General features: G+C 39.9%; 1 protein-coding gene across 1 annotated transcript in view; it reads right to left on the bottom strand.

The window, feature by feature from the left end:
* Window positions 1-971: 971 nt before the first annotated feature.
* LOC144224802 (uncharacterized) overlaps window positions 972-21,448 on the bottom strand; it is a 134,593-nt gene continuing 114,116 nt past the window's right edge. Inside the window, exons 4-5 of the mRNA XM_077755888.1 lie at window positions 2,319-2,461; window positions 972-2,079 (exon numbers count right to left, since the gene is read on the bottom strand). Of these exons, the coding sequence (XP_077612014.1) occupies window positions 1,992-2,079; window positions 2,319-2,461 (231 nt within the window). The 3' untranslated portion in view covers window positions 972-1,991. The remainder of the gene's footprint in view (window positions 2,080-2,318; window positions 2,462-21,448) is intronic.

Raw genomic sequence — 21,448 nt, 5'->3', positions numbered from 1 at the left:
GTCTCTCTCTGTCTCTCTGAAAACTAATAAACATTAAATTTTTTTAAAAAAGAAAGAAAAATATTTAGCTCCCACACACCTGCCTCCAGTTTAGCATTGGGCTATAAGAAGTGGCAACCAGGTTGTACAAGAATCATCATCATCATCATCATCATCATCATCATCATCATCATCATCACAGTGAAGCTACCTATAAAAACTTTAGCTGTTAGTAGAAGACCTGAAATAATCCTCCTCATTCAAGTCTATAATTTTAAAGCTCATTTCTCAATATCTGGAATTTATTGCAAATCATTAGGTATAATTTTTCCCATCCACATAAGGATGGCTCAAGGGAATTTTTCATGTTTCTTCCCCCACTGCTACTGAGGAAGTACAGCGGTTAAAGGGTTCCAAGTTCCTCGGGCAGTGTTCCCATTCACTTGGGGGCACCTGTAAGAATTCCCTCTAGTTTTCTCCATCCTGTTCTCTCAATTGCCAGATAAAGAGCCCATTTCCTTCCAGTTACCATGTCATTCCCCAAAGCTACACTGCATGGCACATTTCAGATCTCTAGTCACAGTTTACTAACAGACCTAGGTGCCTTTAAGACTGATTTTGCTCCCCACTTGCCTGGCATAATACCAAAAAAGAGAGGTAATTAGGTCAAACTAAAACTGACAATGGATTTGCCAGTGTTATTAGACTTAATGTCCTAGACTTCTAGTATTCTATTATAGTTAAAACTATAGTTTTAAATCTATAGTTAAAACTATAATAGGAAGCCTACATGGAAGGGAAGAGATAGTATTCAAAATTTTAAAATGATTCTCATCTTTTTGAGCATTCTAAAGTGTCTTATTGAAATATGTTAACTGCTTACTTTTAACTGCTAGATTTAGATCATTGTATTTTTGTAGGTTCCTATATTATTAAGACATCTTTTTGCATTTGTTTCCTTTCCAATAAAAACATCAAAACGAAATTGAAGAAACATTAGGTAAGTGATTTATTAGGAAGTAGCTGAAAGCATAAGGTAAAATTGGAAGTACAGGTATGAATAAGACATGCTTCCATTAATAATGGAGAACTTGAGTTCTCTGTTGCACTTACTCTTAGAGTAAAATGGAACTTTGAGGGGAATCTCAGATTTCTAAAGCTAATGTATCCCCAGATTTCCCCAGCTCCCCCAACCTAGGAAAACCAGTGGATCACACAGCCATCAGAGCCAAACATCCCTTGGCCTCAACAGGGCATCTGCCTTTTTCTTCCACTGCTATTCTGCCTGCTGCCAAAGTTCTCTGCTAATGCTGAGGCAAACCAAACTACCTATGTGTGGTGCCTTCTTCCACTCTTTCCTCTTTCCAAGTTCATGTAACTGTGAGTCTAGGTGATCTCACAGATTTCATTCAAGGATGACAAAATGCTAGCTTTTATTTTAGCACATTGGTCATATTTTCCCTTGTTCTGCATCTTCTATCTAGGGCAGAGGTGAGCCAACTAAAGCCTTCAGGCCCTATGGGCCTGGCCTTTTTTATATAGGCCATAAGCTTAGAATTTTTTTATAGTTTTAAAGGATTGTAGGAAGAAGGAAAAGGAAGAGGCAAAGAAAGAAGAAGAGGGCAAGAAGAAGGAGAAGAGAGAGCACATGAGGAGGGAGAGGGGGAGGGGGAGAAGATGAAGAGGACAAAGGGAAGGCACCAACAGCCCCAGTGGCAGGGACTGGATATGGTTCACGAAGCTTAAAATACTGGTCTAGAGAGATGATTGGCCTCATTCACAGAATGTGATTTCCTTTTAGACTATTTAGGAGGAGGGCATTAAAAAAGTGCAAGAAGGAAAATATAGCCAATCTGACCTGACACAAAGGAAATTTTGATTAAAGCCTTTTCTAAATAGTTTCCTTGTGTGGCAAACACTGTTGATTGTTTCCCCAACAGACATTCTCTCTCAATCCTGATGGCGTATCAGGCAGCCATGTGTTTCAGGAGAGGCCGGGGCCCTCTTCATCCTCAGGAAGGTAAGTTTCCATGAACCCAGTCAAGGTAATCCCACCCCTCTCGCCGGTGATTGGTTTGGAACTTGACAAAAGTTGCAAATCTGGCAGAGAAAACATACGGGTAAGTCAGCTGTGGGATGCATGAGAACAGTTTACTTTCTCTTAAAGGGGAATCCAAGGGGTGAGGGGGAACATGTCTTCTTCTTCCCCTCACATCTTTGGACATTGCTGGGTAAAAACATAATGCCCAGAACTGCTGTAACCCACTGGCCAAGAGGGTAGGCAGAGTGGAAAGTTGACCAAAAAGAAAAAAAAAAAAATCAACTCTCAAGCCACCTACCTGGGAATTTGGTATCTGTAATGAAATTTCTCATTGCCAAATCCACTTCTAGCTCTTTCTTTCTGTGCTTCATCCCCTTCAAACCAGAAGCACCCTGATAGACCCTGTATAGACGACAGCTTGGAGGAAATGAGCTTGGCTCCCTGTAGCAAAAAAATGAAATGCTGACCTTGCTTTAATGGAATAAGCAATGTATTTATTAATCTATCCCTTCTGACATATAACTTTTGAATCTGGGGTAAATACATCTCTAGGTGCAGCTGTTCTGACTAATTCTTAATTTAGAAGAACTGTCATCAAAAGTAGAGTGAATCTTCCTAACCATTGGTAGATGGTTTTACCTTTGTTCAGATGTCGGCATAGTTCACCAAAGTTTCTAAGTATTCTACTCAGTGCTATATGCATCCTTTCACTCATAGATATTTTTTAATATTGCAATGGGCAGATCACAATAAATTAATTTTTAAGAGTCAGAAGCATAATTCCCAAAAGGGCAGAGCAAATCTTCAAACCCATGAAGCTCACTTCTCCACCCCCAAGGCCTCTCCCTCTTCCCCACCCATGTTGACATATTCCACACTCTCCCCGCCCCCCCACATCCAGCATGCTGTTGGCCATGTGTGTTACCATACTTGTGAGAAGTTACAATAGTTTATTCTAAATGTCTTGGCTTTTACAGCCTAAATTGAGGCCTTTAGTGGCACTTGGAAATTATTTTTGTGGTTTACTTTTATAGATAACACATTTCCTACCCCTACCCTTTCTGCTGGCTCCTTCAGAAACTTGGTTGAGGGAAACCACACAGAATTCTGAAATCTGTAGGCCAGGTGCCCACATCACAGTAACTGGGATCACCATACTGGTGGCTTTTGGCAAGACATCAAAGTCAGTTCTTTCTCCTATTATCATTCCTAACAGGAAATTTGACTCCAGTGAATATATATAATATTTTCAGTAGCTTTAACTCATAACCCATTAATTACTTTTGGTTTTATTTATTGTGCTTCTGGTATTTCTCTTAAATTTAAAACTCTCCAAGAGTCTTTTAATTTTAATATTATACTATTATTTATGGGAAATTGTAGCAGGGATACTGGTAGTAGTAAGAAGGAAGAAATTGATGAAAACTTCTTGTCACTATGCTCTTCCCAGATGACCGAATTCACCAACTTGCTTTGCATCATGTGCTGTTGTCTTGAGTTCTGCCCAGGATATTTTCTTGCATCTGTCTCAACATATCAATAGGCCAGCTACTTATTCACTTGCTCTCTTGTTCATGAGTACACAAATACTTATTCATAAGGTGCTATGAGCCAGACATTTACAAAGGCTCTGGGGGCTTCAGTGATGAACACAACCGACCCAGTCCCTGTCATCATGGAGCTCACAGTCTCATAAAAACACAGACCCAAAACAAGAAAAGAAGCTATTATAAGCTGTGGTGAGTGTCATAAAAGAAACAAAGGAGGAACTGAGAAAAATAATAAGATATTTTTTCCTTTGGGAAGGTTGTTTGGGGAAGGCATCTTGGAGGAGATGAGTAGTGAAGGCATAAGGAGACAGCCATACAAACACTGAAGTTTAGATTGTCCCTAAAAATGTTGACTCTATTCTCTGGTTACTAAAGTTCATATCATTGTGTGTTATTTATAAGAGCAGACTCTGTCTTACTTCCCAGCAGTTTTCAGCTGGAAGAGTCTTTATTATCTTTATGCTTCTCCCATGTCAATTGACCAGAACCACAGGGGAGAAAGATCTTTCTTTCAGAACACTAAGACAAGTACAATTGGCTTCTGACCTAAAATTCTGTCAAGTGACTTCTCCATTGGAACAGAATATGCAAAAAATTTCATAAGTGAAGGATATTTCTTGTTAGTGAAGAATGTAGAAGCAGAAATCTTCTAGGGCAATACACAGTAGAGCACAGTGGTCCGTCCTTGCCTCCCTCTTTCCCTATTTCCTTCATATCCTCATTATTATCTAATCACACTATAGAGGGTAAGATTATTTTCCTCAAGAGGAATTCTTTCACTTAAAACATCAGTGCAATCTAAACTGCATAATCTACATCTATTATCTACATCTAGCTACACGGACTCAAGACTTTCCATTCCCATACCATCTAAATACAAAGCATTTTTTCTGAGTTAGCCATAGGAGTCTGAGTGGTACATTCCAAAATAATATGTCCATGTCCTAACCCACAGAAACTATAGAGGTGACATTATTTGGAAAAGGGGGGTTTGCAAATAAATTAAATTAAGGATCTTGAGATCGTACTGAGTTAGGGTAGGCTTTAAATTCAATGACAAGTCCTTACAGAAGAGAGGAGGACATAGACACAGACACACAAGAAAGAAGGCCACATGATGACAGAAGCCGAGATGGGAATTATGCTCCAGAAGGTAAACAATCAGGAGTCTTCAGAAGCTTGAAGAGGCAGGACGTACTGTCCCCTAGAGACATCAGAGGAAGCACAGTCCTGCTGACATCTTGATTTTGGACTTCTGGTTTTCAGAACTATAACAGAAAACATTTCTATTGTATTAAGCCATCAAGTTTGTGGTGGTTTATTATGGCAGCCATAGGAAACAAAAAATGTCATCTGAGGACTCTAAGTGACTTTTAAAAATTATACACACACACACACACACACACACATATGTATATATGTATAGCCCTTATTTTTGTGGGAATAAAAAGCAATTCACAAGAGCTGAAATAGTGTAAAAAGAACACACTGCCCATTGAACAAAGGTATCCCTGGCAAGTTCCACCGCGGCTCTTTCAAAGATCGTGTTCTCAGAACATTAATCTGTCTCAGACCTGGCCATTCCCCGTGCTCCATTCCAGGGATGGCAATACAAGATGATGGAAGGAATGCTGGACTGAGAATCAGCAGCTGAGGTAATTTAGGTCCCTGACTGTAGACTCTGGGTCTTGATTTTTCTATCTTGCCTTACTCATGGTAGAGTAGTAGAAATGGTAAAATTGGAAGAATAAAAAAATAGCTGTGAAAATGAACTGTAGATAACAGTGCTCTCTGAAAAGAAGCTCATAGTATCACAGAGAGAGAGACAAAAAAGAAAATTCACATGAATTCTTGCCCCGTAGACCTCACTGGACCCAAATCCTAAACAGGAACCTTCACTCCAAATGGGACTGGGTGACCTCCATGGCTCACAATCTCCAATGCTGCCAAGTTACTCTGATCAGTTTCCAAGGGTCACAAATCCACCACCATTCCTCACAGAACATTGACATGAAAAGTACAAGTCATGCTTGGCCACCTTTGGGGGATTTAATATGCAGAGAGGTGATAGCCTCATTGTAAGTACCAAACTCAGAATTAAACACCATTTCTGGCTATCAGCCCCATAAGCTGGTATTTTCTGGGAGTCTTTGGGAGACATCTGAACATCCTGGTACCATTCGGTCCTACATTCTGGGCCAAGCCTGTGAATGTTTCAAAAGAAGGCCAGAATAGCCGAGGCAGTGGTTTTCATGAAGGTCCCGGAGGCTGCCTGCCAAAGCAAAACCAGCTGAATAAACTTGGTGGCCAGACCGACAGCTCAGTATATTAGCCCGACTGAGATGTCAGCCTTGACACGAGGGTCCCAAGCCCATCAAAGTGGGTTCAACACAGACCTTGTCTAACAGTTTGGTGGGAGATGCTATAATTCTCAGGCTACCTCCAAGGAGTTAGGAAAGCAGAACATAAGCTGGGATGGACCCAGATTTAGAAATAAATATTTTAATATTAGCCTGAAAATGTATTAGGAAGAAATCTCCTTCTCCTTCTTCTTCTTGCTTCCTATCAAAATTAAATCACTTTAAAATGAAAATATCTTGGGGCACCTGCGTAGCTCAGTCAGTTCAGCCTCTGACTTTGGCTCAAGTCATGATCTCACTCTGGTAGGTTCAAGACCCACGTTGGGCTCTGTGCTGACAGCTGACAGCTCAGAGCCTGGAGCCTGCTTCAACTTCTGTGTCTCTATCTGTCTCTGCCTCTCCCCTACTCAATGCTCTGTCTCTCTCTCTCAAAAATAAATAAACATTAAAATAAATAAATAAATAAATAAATAAACAAACATTAAAAATAATAAATAAAATAATAAAATAAAGTGAAATGAAACAAAAATATCTTTTCGGTATCCAAGTCTTAGCTGACCCATCAGGCTAACTGCATGATTTAATTATGGCCACATATGGTCAAATGGAAATGTTAGAACTTAAACTTGAGTAGTGGAAGGACCACCTGGAGGTAGAGTACCAAGTTTTTTAAGGGTAATAAATAGCGACATAAGCCAGAGGTAAAGGCAATGATAAATAAGCTACACATTAAAAACCAGGAGGCACAACAACCTGACTTTGTGGCTTCCAAGACCTTGGGTCTGATAGACCAAGAGTCCTAGGTACAGAGCATGCACTCTTCACTGCCCCAGGGTAGCCCCTAGACTCATTATAATTCATTTGCAATCAGTTACTGTCCCCCTCCATGAAGAAAGGCTGCAAACATTGTAGGTTTGTGGGAGGGGTCCCCCAAATGATTGGAAGCAGCCTCCATTAGACACCACCCCTCTGTACATCTGAACTCCTTCCTCCCAGCCCAGAGTGACCCATTAATTCANCCTGTGGGCAATCCAAGCACAGGGACCTTGGTTCACAGAATTCAGACTCTTTCTCACCTGTAACAGGAGGAATACTGAATTTAACCCGGGGCTGGGTTCTAACACTAGACATAGTCATCTGAATGAGCTGGTCAAGAGGCACATTGACCTAAGACTTAGTTTCTTCTTTTGTTACAGAAGATGGTTAAAGAGCATATGGGGCCCTTTTTAAAAATGTATTTGGAGAAAACCCAAAATATCAAAGGAATAATGATTACTTAAACACACTAATAAGTTGTCAGGTTTTAACAACTTTCAAATCCATTGGAAGCCAGTAATACAAACTCCCACAGAAATCAGTCCTACAGAAGCTTACATATAGAACTGGGTCTTTCATATACCCCGGAAATATGTCCCTTCCTGTGAAAGAGTTTTGCATGGTAGCAACTTAAGTTCGGACTTCCTTAATTTTAAAATTACAGAAACACAGTGGAAATAAGTGAAAATGACTTAATAGAACAAATAACAGCAAAAAGGATGGAAGTCCAAAAGACAAAAAAAAATATTCTTATTAGGCCAATATGAAAATTTTAGGTTGTAAAATAAATTGGAAAGAATAAAATCTAAATAGCATTACATACTGGTAATTCTGAGTAAAAACTAAATATAAAAATCAAGAAATGAATTCATATACATAAACACTGGGCTTTGTGGTTTTTTATTATTACACAGAAGTCTTAATGGCCTTTGCTCTTAACGTTAGGATAGCTTACTTTCACTCTACTTTAATTTTCACTTTTTGCATACTGGCAAGCATCATCCATACAGACACGTTGTCAGGTGAAAGGGACCTACATTTTTCAAAGGGTCCTGAGACCATGAAAGAAGTGGTTAGTGCCCTTAGCAGAGGAACACTCCAATGAGGATGCCTTCGCTATCCAGGGAGCTGTGAGCTATTTTGTGTTCTGTAAAGATTTTGCAGTTAAAAAAAGAAGAAGAAGAAGAAAGAGAAAGAGAGGAAATCAGGAGCCCGGGGCAGACCAGATCAATGTTAGCAAGGCAAATCTGACACTCTGAGGCTTCTTGTAAAGCAACGTTCTTGCTTAAGGAGAAACTTTCCTGGGCCCCCGGTTGGGGGTGGGGGGCACTGGAGCAGCTCCCTCCCATCACCTGCTTCCCTGTCTGTGGTCATTTTCACAAGTCAGCAGGGGGTAGAGGCAGGAGGCAAATCCAGCACATCGTCAAAATAACCAAGTGCTCTGTGCCAAAAGGAAATGTGGGCTAAGAACTATAATGAGAGGGTAAGCAAGGAGCCACTAGTTCCAAGCAGCAAGATGTGTCAGCGAGAGAGAACAGCAGCCCTGCTGGCCTCAGTACAGGCCAGAGCCTTAATCTGTAAATCACTGTGAAGCCCAATACGTCAAAAAAATGTGGCCACCCCTGGAGTAAAGGCGTAAGGCAACAAAATAACCTCTTGCTCTAACCTCCTGCGGATAACCCATGTGAAAATACAAAAAAGCGCCAGCGTCCAAGAGAGGGGAAGGGTAGCTTGCCAGAACCTAATTATATTTAATCAAGATGGCGAAAAATGATGAGCACGTGTCCCATAATCCCAAATGAAAAACACACGCATATGCACACGCACGGACACACACACACACAGACACACACACACGCACACACCCCACTCTTAAGAATGCTTGACTGTACATTCTCTCATCTCCCTTTATAAGCCTACTCTAAAATTTCTGGCACGGGCCTGAAAGTCATTAGTAATTTAGCTGAAACGTAAAATTTTACTGCAGCGCATTGGTAGCTATTATAAGGTATAAATCTGTGTGGCTCTGGCAGGTTGCGTTCCCTCCTACTCCCCTTCATCATGCTACAAAAAGCATTTAACTATGCTGGGGGTACAGGACTCACATTTTGGAATTAAATTAGAGACATGAGAATACTAAAATACCCTTTCTTTTCTTGACCCACACCAACCATTTTGAACTGCTTTCTTGGGCCACATCCCACTAAAGAAAATGTGATCTTCATCAGGAAACTTAGATTCAGCAAACTGCCTTACAAAAAAAACCCATAGCATACAAAATAATCAGGGCCAACAAAATCTATGTTTGCTTTGCCCGCATTTATCATATCTGCCCAGGCCCATCATTTTCAGAGGTTGTTGGAGAGCGCAAGTCTCTTACTCATAAATCCCAAGCTTCCCTATAAAATTAAGCAAAAAGGAAAACCATGTATATTGTTGTTTTGTTTTGTTTTAGGAAATTTTTCTTACTTTCTTGCAGTTTGTTTCATGATTTTTTTCAAAATCGTTCCTGGAATCTTTAGGTCTTGAATGCAAATATATTTTCACAGCCATAGGGTGATGTTTTTGAGCATAGTACCATTAGCACATGAGATCTGAAACCTTATTATTGAAGCAACTCAGTAGAAGGCATATGTGCCTTGGAACTGACACCTAAATTCTAACCCCTTGGTCGGGGATAGCGAATATAAGAACTTGTTCCACAAGCTTTCTGTTCTTGTGCCCATAGCAGATATTATTAATGGATACAGAAGTAGGAGGGGCCCAGGTGAACCTAAATCCAATAGCCCTTTCTGACTGAATCAAAACACAAGCTGAGTCTTTTTCTCAACACAGATCTGTAGGTAACCATGATCAGTTTATCAAGTTAGCACATGAGACAACAAAACTCATTTGTCTTCTCGGGGATAAACTGTGAGCACTAAGAGTGCAGGAACCACAGTTCCTCATTGTTCATCTCTGTCATGTGTCCTAGTACCTAGCACGTAGCTGGCCTCAGAAAACATTTACTGAAATGCTATGGAACTGTCCAATCCCACCATTAATTCCAAAAGCTAAATAACTTCTTTTCCTTATTTTCCTAGAAACTTGGTAGTGTGTTAATTACCTTATGATTGTTACCAAAAAAATATTAAATGTTAATTAAATATTACCAACACCATTAACTTTTTAAACAAATAATGCTATGTTCAGTATGACTTAGAGTAAAATAAGTGAGCATATTGTCTACTCCCTAGTTGCCTAGTGTCTGGAATGGAGCAGCCTGAAATACAAATGAAAATGGTTTTTAGATTTCCCTCCAGTTTGGTGTCTTCTAGTGGGAAGACCCAGTCACTTTTACCAATTTTGTCTAGTTTCATGATATAATGGAAATTTTCCTTGTCTGCTTAAGGAAGTAGGACAACATTTACACAATGTTATTGGAGTTATTGATATAAAGGTACTTTACACCTTTACTTGTAACAATACTTTCAGTAATAATTAGCAGAAACATGTTTAAACCATATGAGAAGATTCACTGACCTATTTAATGAAAAATACAAGAGAGAGAGTAGGCTACAGGTAAACCTTGATCAAGCCACTCAGGAATCCAAAATCTATTTTCTTTTTCATTTCTTTCTACATAGGATTCATCCTAAAACTGGCTTACCTCAGGGTCCTCAAATGGCTGCAACTGCCCAAAGCAACACACTTTTTCATTAATTTCTTCAACAGCACCAATGTTCCAATATTTCCAGTAAAAGAAATGAGATTTAATCTATATAGATGGCTTAAAATTTATGTCACAACCTTAACTAATTATTAAAATTTGTGAATAGGATGTGCTGATTAGATTAGCCTAGGTCATATGTTCCATCTTAGATCCATTTCTCTCAGAATCACACGTATCCCCAAACAGAAATTAGTACTACTGGAAAAGAATTTTTAAAATAATGCAGAAAACTTAGCCAATAATATCTACCATAGCACTATCTCTTTCTAATCAACTGAAGCAGAAACTCCTGGGTGATCTGTAAACCAAGAATAACTGTCAATCTCCAAAGCATCTGGTATTTTTTACTTCACAAGCATTGTAAACAGTATGTAACTCAAATATTTTCTAATCCAACAGTCTGTAAGTACTAATAGGGTTTGGAAGGAATGCACAATTCTTAATGCCACTATAGCCTTTACGTTTATGCCTTCATCATTCTCCCACCCTCAAATATTTTCAGAAGGCCCCATAGATGTCTCAGATATATTGAAAAAGGAGCACATAGTCTCTGGATGTTTTGCCTCCAACATCAGAAATCTACTTGTCCATAGGGCAGTAACCGTGGCCACAAGATATCCGCCATTTTTGCCATGATCTCACTTGCCCATCAACAGTCTCTGTGAGAGAATTCTATCCTGTCTATAGTGTCATATCATGCATCCAACCATGAAATAACACTGTGCTCCTTTCTTTTTTTTAATGTTTATTATTTGAGAGAGAGGAGTAGGGAGGGGCAGAGAGAGAAGGAGACATTGGATCCAAAGACAGCAGAGAGCAGGACCAGGGGCTTGAACTCACAAACCATGAGACCATGGCCTGAGCCAAATTTGGATGCTTAACCCACTGTGCCACCTGGGCACCCCAACACTGTCTTCCTTTCAATCCTTACAAACTCCCTCATGGAAAGCACTCCTTCATTTAATTGTTTGGATTGCCAGTCACTAAAACAAGAGCCAGTTAAGCTGGAAATGGTCATGTCCTAATTACTATCTCTATAACACCCTCTTCTCACTTTGGTGCCCATCAAAATCCCCTTCCCTCTGCCCACCTCTGATTTTTTTTTCTTAGTGACTTATGTTAGACTCCTGAGAGAAAAATAAGGGTATACATTTCACTTTTAATTCATTTAAGACACCTGGATAATTATCAAAGTTCCTTTTTACATTGGTTCTAGAAAGCTTAGAGTTAAATGTATGGAATGTTGCCTCAGGAACATGTTTGTGCATTTTAAGCACCTTCCCATGTGCACATTCTCTCTATCCTTGCTTCCTTCTTTGCTTATCCAGTGATTTTCATTTCCATTTTCCTGAAGATTTTTTACCCCAGTGCTGCATCCCACCCATTTCTCCCTTATGGTATATTTCCTACGTTTTACTCCATGCTTGCGAGGTCCTCCCAGGTCTATGGCTGAAGGTATATGTGGCAGTCACAACCAGTGAAGCCTTTTGCTAGTAGGGTGCATACGCCTAGGCTTCTCCCTACCATCCCTGACCTACCATTGTATCTCCTTCTTGATGGCTACATTAGAAAGCCCTAGAAAACTGAATAACTTCTCCATTACCAAAGAGAAGTCATATACCTATACTAGGGAGAAGTTTTCCATCAGGGCAGCTGCCACCACAAAGACGGTGGACCCCTCACTCCAGGAGCTAGATGGCTTCTACCCTTTCTTCACTGGGATTAGGGTGTCACTGTTAACTTCAAATAGTGTAACCAATATCTCACCCCAAGGGTGGATTGTTCCATCACTAACTGGTGTCTCGAAACTGGCAACTCAGACCCTGGGTTTAACCAGGTCATCTGATTCAGCCTAAGTTTTCTTTTGTGTGGCACTGTGAACATTATTTAATGTGGAACATTAAATAAAACAGTGACAAGTTATACTTCAAACAAATATTTGGTTTAAATTTAAAAGGTATATATTTACAAGTAATGAAAGCAAAGTACTTCAAGTCATTGAATTTTCCCTTCTTGAAGAGAGAAGACCTCACATGTTCTCATGCCAGGGAAGAGAGTGCATAAGTAATTGAAATACAAAGTGAACCCTGGAGAAGATTCAAGGTAACAGTGGAATAAAAGCATAGACAGACTATTGTTCACTTTGCCTCAAAGGTGTGGTACACTGGGAAGGAAGACTGAGTTTGAACACACATGAACATGAATGAAAAGCGTGGGGCTCTGTTCAAAGGAAGCAGAAGGTCCATTCTTGTGCATGATGAGTAGTGTGAGGGAAGCAGGTGTATCAGTGAGAAAAAAGCCATTTGGGAACATTGGGAATGTGTGGGGGTGGAGGGCTGATATCAAATGCCCCAACAGATTTAGGCAAAAAACCAGGGAAGAGTATTCTAAGATAATTCTTTTTATGGAACTGTTACTCAATGTCAACAGAATGAGGTTTTTATATAAAATGGACTCTGCTTGCTCCACAGTGACTTAAATGACAAATGTGCCGTCATTATAAGAATTAATGCCTTCCTCGGAGTTTCCACTATCAAGCCTTAACATGCTTATTTTAAGGCAGTTGACAATGGTTTTGAGGAGAGAGAATGGGGAAGCAAAAATACAGAAGACAAGCACTGATTACATTTTTCAAGAAAGGGAATTAAAGTTCTTTTAAGCATAAAAAAGATACAGTAAAAATGAAAAACAACCTGCAACTACATGTCTTGGAGAATAAAAACTTACAATCATAAGTTAATTGCATCTTGCAGATAAATAAAATCAAATTGTAAACCATCAGAGAGAACGGGGAGATAAAGGCATTACAGAAGTAAGGAGACATTTTTTAAAAATCAGTGGTCTCATAAAGCCATTGAGGTACTCACTGATGCATAAAATATCTTTCTCTGTCAACTGAAATGAACCTGATCTATTTCACAATCAGACTAGCTTCTTCCTGTTATTTTACATTTGTTGTCTTCCAGGCCTGAACGTTCAACCATATTCCCGAGGAACTGGCACGTGTGCTTTGTAAAGTGTAGAGCAACAACCCAACTGGGGGCCAGCGAGAGGCTGGAGGGCCTGCTGCAAGCTAAAACCTAAAATAAACACAACAGAGGCACTCGTGGATACTGTGAAAAGGAATTTATGGCCCATTTCCTCATTTCCCCTAGGATTTTGCTTGTGAAAATAAATTTGATATTTTCAGCATTAAAAAAATATATTTTTCAGAAAGAAAACAGGCCAAAGTTTCACGTGTATAACCCACCATTCCAATAAGACACAAGTGTAGCAGCATTAGTGGGACCCTCCGTAGGGACACTGGCTCTGAAGTCACCAGTCTGCAGAGCCACCCACACCTGAATATACTGTGACGCTGCCCTAAACATGCCAGGCCCACTCACAGGTATCTGATTACTAATTTCAGGACACCTGATCCGTTGAGAAGTTGAGAAATGACAATTTACATTAGGCTAATACTCTTTCCCTTATTGTTAGTAGTTTATTTCTCCACAACACTCTTTTCCTTCTAGGGAATAGAAATGGTGACCTTAGGCAAGATAAATCATGGTGTCATAAAATCTATCCCATTTATTTAATAGCTTTCTACCCTAGAAAATGTTGCAGGCTTTGAAATTCTGTGTAAGTCATATACTTAGTATTTCTAATACGCTTTAAAAGCCCACTCAACTCCCCCCAGCTGTTGGGGACAGGAAGTAAAGAAAATGAGCCTTTTTCCTGCTAATCCTCCTAAGAGGAGCTGAGGGGGCCAGCAGAGCCATTTTGGAATTTTGCTGGGAAGCAAGGATTAGCATCTGAGGGACACTGCCAGATTGTTTGATTAGAATAGTGTTGCTAAGTTATTTTAGATGGGATCCAAATAAATAACACTAGCTTGAGGTTACACTGTGCACCTCCAAACTTGTCTCGAAGAAGCTATGCAATGCTGTTGACCATCCATTTCTCTTCTATTTCTAAAGCCATTGGAGAAGAATTGGAAGACTGGAGCCTCATTAACCCATTAAAGGTATTTAATCTCAGTCTTTCAAACTTTTAAAGCAGATTTTTTAATTTTCTGGGACTCATTAAAGTACAAAATGTAAAAGCCCTCAGACATTGGAGACATTCTGTGTAGAGACATATACTAGTTAAAGATACAATGTTTCTTGAGGACAGTGAACTGACTCCTTGAGGACAGGGACAACTGTCTATTCAACTTTGTGTTTCCTGCATCCAGTATGGTATGTGGTACACAGTAGATGTCCAAGAAGTGTTCAATAAACAAATGAGTGCATTAGTGGCAGTTTTCCCAAAGCCTCCATTCTTTAAAACATCTCTTTTGTCTGGACGTCTGGGTGGGTGGCTCAGTCGGTTAAGCGTCCAACTTCGGCTCAGGTCATGATCTCATGTCTCGTGAGTTTGAGCCCTACATCGGGCTCTGTGCTGACAGTTTAGAGCCTGGAGCCTGTTTCAGATTCTGTGTCTTCCTCTCTCTCTGACCCTACCCTGCTCAAACTCTGCCTCTCTCTGTCTCTCTCTCAAAAATGAATAAACATTTTTGTAAGGTCAGGCAGAGAAGGACAAATATCATATGTTTGCACGTATAGGAGGATTAGGAGGAACTTGACAGAGGAACAAGGGGGAGAAGAAGGGCAGAAATGGTGGGGGAAAGGGAGAGAGGCAAACCATGAGAGACTCTTGAATGCTGACAAAAACTGAGGACTGATGGATGTGGGGGGAGGGGGGATGGGCATGGAGGAGGACACTTGTGGGGATGAGCACTGAGTGTTATGTGGAAACTAATTTGACAATAAACTATTAAAAAATAAATAAATAAATAAATAAATAAATAATGAATAAACATTTTTAAAAGTAAACAAAAAACCAGAAAACATTTCTTTTGTCGATTGGAAACTAAGTATGCATTTTGAGTATTTCATTGCTAATCCATCTGTTGCTACAGTTAAGAGTTCTTTTGTACCTGCCTTCCATTTATTTATTAATTAATTCAGTGAAAACGTATTGAACAATATTTTGCACCACCTTCTAGATTAAGTGCTATAAAATACTTGCCCATATTAAAAATAGCATATATAATATATATGGATTTTTAAAATATGGTTGGGAAATTATATGGTCAACTTTACTTTGACTATTCATCCTAGAATCATTAAATGAATGACACTGGCCTTTAAAATTAAAAAGTCATCTTTCTATGATATACTTTATATTTTGAACTGATGTTATCAAAAAGCTGCTATGATTCATCTTCTCTTGGTAAGAGCACCTGAAACTTTTCTACTGTCAGATGGAAAACTATTAGAAAAATACTTTCTTACCTTACGGTATAACCCAACCTTTGAAGTGGATTTTTTAAAAATGTACTTTAGGCTTTGGGGATTGCAGTTCCTATAGACAACACTGGGATTGCAAATTAAATTTGTGTAATATAACAGAGCTTTAAAACCCACCAGCACATTTAAAATACAAAACCTACGTGAGCACTTCAGATCTCTAAACAGCTCTCTGATTATACCCCGTCCCAAGTGTCCTTTAGATAGTCAAAAATGTGTTTCTTGGCAGTGTTTTTCCATCACGCTTGCATTTTGTGGCACCATCACTTTTGCATTTTTCCTTGGAAAAATGAGGGGTGCAGGAAAAAGTCTGGGTATGAATTGGTGGCATTTATGAATAGGGAGAGAGCCCACTGAGGATTTTAATTCCCTGCTTAAAAAAATGCCTTTTTCTCCAGTTTTTTTCTTCTTTCATGAAGTACTTAGATAATTACATCAGCTCTTCATTTTACTTGTGTTGACAGCCTGAAAGTGCAATGTGATCATCCTAGCTGGAAGTCTCTGGTACTTTCCTGAGCCATCTTGTGACAGTAAAAATGGGTGGTCTTCCCTCTGGATCAAGAACTCTGGTGGATAATTCATCACCCCGAGCCATGAGGTGCAGGCATACCAATTACTTCACAAGCTTTCCAAGAAATCTAGCAAACCAAACAGAGCTCACTTCCAATTGGTTCCTACTCTCTCTTCAGCAATATTTCAGGAGACGGAATATTTTCCACTATGAAATAGGTATTTTGGAAAGTTCTACACATGCTTGTTTGCACAGGATTGACATTTACACAATCATGAACAACACTTTATGTGGTACTTAGGATTCCTTTAGAGGACCTTTATCCAAGCGCTGACCTGGCTTAACCCTACTTAACTTGTACAAAAATGAAGGGATTTTAGAAGAAGGTATATGGCCATGGGCCACTGATGGATTAGACTTTCCTTTGGTTATGTTTTCTTAGAGCCTTTGAAGTGTGGATTGAGTACAATCTTCCTTAATGTTCCCTCTTACGGATCTTGTTTTGTTACAGTAGCTGATCTTCTGGGGTTAAGAAAGTGGCAAAAGGATGTGTCCTGCTTATTTGCAGGACTTTGTTTATAAATGGTGTACCTTTGCAAGGACAAAGAGAGTTTCCCTCATAATGTTCTGGGGCCTGCTCTTCTGCAACTGTATAACGTATCTGGAGTCCTATTTTAAATTTGAAAACGCAGTGCTGCTGGAGGGTGGAAAGATAGGCCCTTTCATACATTGCTTCCTGGTAAAGACTGTAAAAATATGCATACTCTCTGACCTGGCACTTCCGAGTCTAGAAACTAACCCTAAAGAAACAATAAGGATGTGTGCAAGAATGCAATCACTAGTATAGCCATTGCAGCATTGCGGATGGCATAGCGGATTTGAAAACACATAAGGGTAAAAACAAAATATGTTCCTGTGCCTCTGGAATGGAGAAGCAGGAAGCCACAAAACGGTATATTCCAAAAGTGTCTGTAACATTGACTTTGACAGATTTTTCTCAATATGCAGGTGAATAAAAAATACAATTCCATTCTATACCAAATGATCTCATTTTTGTTTGAAAAAAAAAAGTTATAAACCTGCCTAAACATATGCATTTATACAATCAAAGCAACAGGGTCGTCCCTAGAATATAGACAGTATGTGTGGTGGGATTATGGAGGGGTAGCGTTGTTTTATTTCTTCCTCATTTGTATTTTCCAATTTTTCTACTTTAACTACATATTGCTTGTCTAGTAACAAAAAATATTTACAGTTTGAGGGGGGTTTGGGGGACAGGGAGATTTTTTCTCAAGTAAATGAAGTCAACTGAAGTTTAGATTTCAGTGGACTAGAGGAGCTAGCCTGGGGGAGCTGGGTCATAGAAAGAATTTTGGGCTTGGCTTCAGGCTTGAAATCCTGGCTTGGCTCTCCCTGCACAGCTTCACTCAGTGCAAATCAGAGAATTCTTTTACTTCCCTGGATCTGTTTCCCCACCTATATTTTTCTTAATGTTTGTTTGTTTATTTATTTATTGAGAGAGTGCATGTGCATATGTGCACAAACAGATGACGGGCAGAGAGAAAGAGGGGACAGAGAATCCCAAGCAGGCTCCACACTGTCAGCACAGAGCCCTATATGGGGCTCGATCCCACAAACCATGGGATCGTGACCTGAGCTGAAATCAAGAGTCAGACATTCCATCAACTGAGCCACCCAGGTGCCCCAGTTTCCCCACCTTTAAATAAGAACACCCCTGCTGCTCGATGTGTCTCATAGTATTATAACAGGCATCAGGAGGGATAATAAAAGCAAAAAGCCTTGGATAATTTCAGAGTGTTAAGTGAAAAAGAATAAACAGGAATCAGCAGACAATTCAAACAGCAAATCACAGGCTAATCCAACCAGCAGAGGCACTACCCTAATGTATCCATCCTTTCCCTGTTTCAGCCCCACTTCTGTACTAACAAGGAATTCGGCTCACCACTCTCAGAATGCAGCTTGCTTCTGTTTCCATCCATGAATTCAGCACGAGCAGATGTGCAGAGTCAAAAAGCCAGCTCTGTGTTTTCCTACGTTCATTTCCAGTAACCCCGTTAGCCCACTGTTAGCTACACACCTGCAGGCTGTATTGCCTCAGACAATTCCCCTGCACCCTGAAGCCCTTACTTGTCGATGTTAAAGATGCCATGCTATATACAGTGTGCTCTGTTTCCATTTTTCCACAAGAATGTCACATGGCCACAGGAAGGAGGGGTCCTACTTCACACATCCACAATACTTTGAGTCGTCACTCTGGAAAACTCCCTCCCACAGCCTCTACTCGGGAGAGTTCCTTCATCTTTAAATTTCTCATTGCTTATCTAGTTCCTGTCCCCAGATTGATAAAAGAAAAAAAAAAAGTCTAGTACAAAGTTTGTTACGTCTGAAGATTTACTTGCCCAAGCTGTGGGGCCCAGACTATTAGTTTTTGAGTCACGTTTCTTGGCTCTCAAGCCTGCAGAAAATAACTCGGACTTACGCGAGAGAAACAAGTTTTCTCAGGTAGCTGGAGATGAGGATACTGTCGTCTGCTGAAAAAGAATCTTTCACTCTCATTGGAAAATGACACACCAAGTTACCATCAAGGCCCCCTGACCTCTCTGAGTTAAGAATGATAATGACATTCTAATAGTCTCACTTTATATTGAGTATTTTCAAAAATACTAAAAGCACCTTTGTGAAGTGTGTGGGATCTAGTCTTTACCCATTTGGGTGGGGGGGCAATTGCTTCAATAAAACTGGCTTTTTTTAAAATGCCAAATGCCCAGTATCCATCAGGTTAGGCAAGAATATGGGATCCTGGGGGCAAGAGGAATAAAAGTGGTTTTAGGACAATAAGTATGTGTCCTCAACCCTTCTGCTGAGCCTTAGGCAGAGAGTTTGGCTGACATCAGTTCTGATAACCAGAGAGCGCCCTGTTCCCGGCTGCCGTTCCCGGCTGCCCATCCCGGTGCCCCGCTGCATAACATTTTAAATCATTTCAGCCATGGTAAGTGACAGCCAAAAGAACAGCTTCGGCTCAGAAGAGACAAAGGGACAGTGTTAGAGAAAGAAAAGCAGTGGTATTCTTGCTTCATTTTAAAATTAATAGAGTTGGTTATAGTTTCTAAGTACACTTGGAATTCCAGCTGCCAGAGAATGGGCTTGAACACTGAAAGCCCTCTTTAATCCGAGGACCCCGGACAGGTAGTGGTGCTCTCCAGCAAGCAGGGCACAGGTAGTGGTACTGTGAAGCCAGCAAAGAGAGCCTGCCAGGAAGCTCCCACACTGTCCTCAGGGAACTGCCTCCACGCAACGGGCGGCTTTGATCTCTGCTGAGCCTGCTGTGGGGATGCCAGCGGTGCGGTGGGTGTCCGCGGGGTCACTTTACAGAGACCATCAAAGCCGCCTTCACATGGTAAAGACTAACAACCTGGCCTCTATTTGAACAGCTAGCAGCTCTTCAAACTGTCTAATTCCCAGAGCCTATTAAACAGAAAGAGAGCTAAGAAACAGAGTATGTTGAGTCTTGGACAGAAGTGAAGGGAGAAAAAGTGAGCCAGCCTGCGGGTACTACCTCCACGGGCCGGCATCACCCAAACATCAGCTTTTCTATCTTTAAAATAAATGATTTCTCAGGGTTACATCACTAAAAGACACAATTGGAAGGAATCGTGATTGGGCCGATGATGTGTGTTAAAATGTTACAAAAATCACCAAAATATGAAGTAGAGATTTGTCAGAAGACAGGGAGAAAAAACATCCCTGAAGAAGAATTTAAATGGAATAAACCAAGTAAATGGATTTTTTAATCAAATTTAAATCCATTGGAAAGGAGCTTAAAGAACGATAATTCAGCAAATGGCCAGTCATAATCCTTATAATCTTGCTCTTCTGATTTAAGAAATCAGTGATGTATTTTTTAAATACAATTTTTCATTAGAAATACAAAAAACATTGGAAGATAACTAAAAACATTTTTCATGGTCCCTTCCACATCCTCCACATCTAAATTTCTTTCTACATGAGAATCATAATGTCTTTCATTAAGACATTAAAATAAGACTAATTAGATGGGAAGTGCAAAAAAAAAAAAAAAGACTGATTCTCTAACAGCAATATTATCTTTAAATTTTTTAATGTTTATTTATGTTTAGAGAGAGAGAGAGAGAGAGAGAGAGAGAGAGACCAGGCATGAGGGCATGAGTGGGGAAGGGCCAGAGAGAGAGAGAGAGAGAGAGAGACCAGGCATGAGCGGGGAAGGGCCAGAGAGAGAGGGAGACACCGAAACCAAAGCAGTGCCAGGCTCTGAGCTGTCAGCACAGAGCCTGACATGGGACTCAAACCCAAGAACCATGAGATCATGACCTGAGTCAAAGTCAGATGCTCAACTGACTGAGCCACCCAGAGACCCCAGCAATAGTTATTTTTGGAGAGCATGATATATTCCCCTTTGTGTTGGGGAATAATGTCTAAAGACTAAGCAACACTTAAGTGTCATTAGCTAGTCTTAAATTTCAGTAGTTAATCTCTTAAGTAGAAGATAAAATGCATCATGAGACAATATAAAAGAATAAAATGAACTACATTAGCACTTCACATAAAAACAAATATAAATAAACAATTAGCATGAAAAGGTGCTCACCAATGGCCAGGAAGACACAAATTAAAACAATAATAAGATAGCATTTTTTTCTCCTATTAGATTAACAACAACAAATTTAAAAGTGATAGCATCTAGTGTTGGTGAGGATATATGATTAAATGGGTACTCTTTTACATGATTGGAGGGACCACAAAGTGGAATAACTATTTCTGAGGAGAAAGAAAAACAAAACAAAACAAAACAATACCAACCAATAAACAAAACCATAGTGGCTATAAAACATTTTAAATGCACAAATCCTATAGAATAGATAAGAATCTTAGTAGCCAATCACAGAACCACAGAAACTCAATTGCAACCAATTCAGGATTCCCCTCTTTCCCTATGAATAGTTCCAAATTCTGATGTCACGTTAAGATGTTTGGGAGAAGGGAGAGAGGCACATGATCTTCCAAGTCATTAGTCCACATGAAATCCTCCAAGAAGTCATTGGCTCACCCAGTCTCCAGCTGGTATCCCAGACAGGTCACTGATGAG

Source organism: Crocuta crocuta, unplaced genomic scaffold (genome assembly GCF_008692635.1).
Source record: "Crocuta crocuta isolate KB4526 unplaced genomic scaffold, BGI_CrCroc_1.0 scaffold112, whole genome shotgun sequence".
Lineage (NCBI taxonomy): Eukaryota > Metazoa > Chordata > Mammalia > Carnivora > Hyaenidae > Crocuta > Crocuta crocuta.
This window is presented reverse-complemented; position numbering and strand designations above follow the sequence as displayed.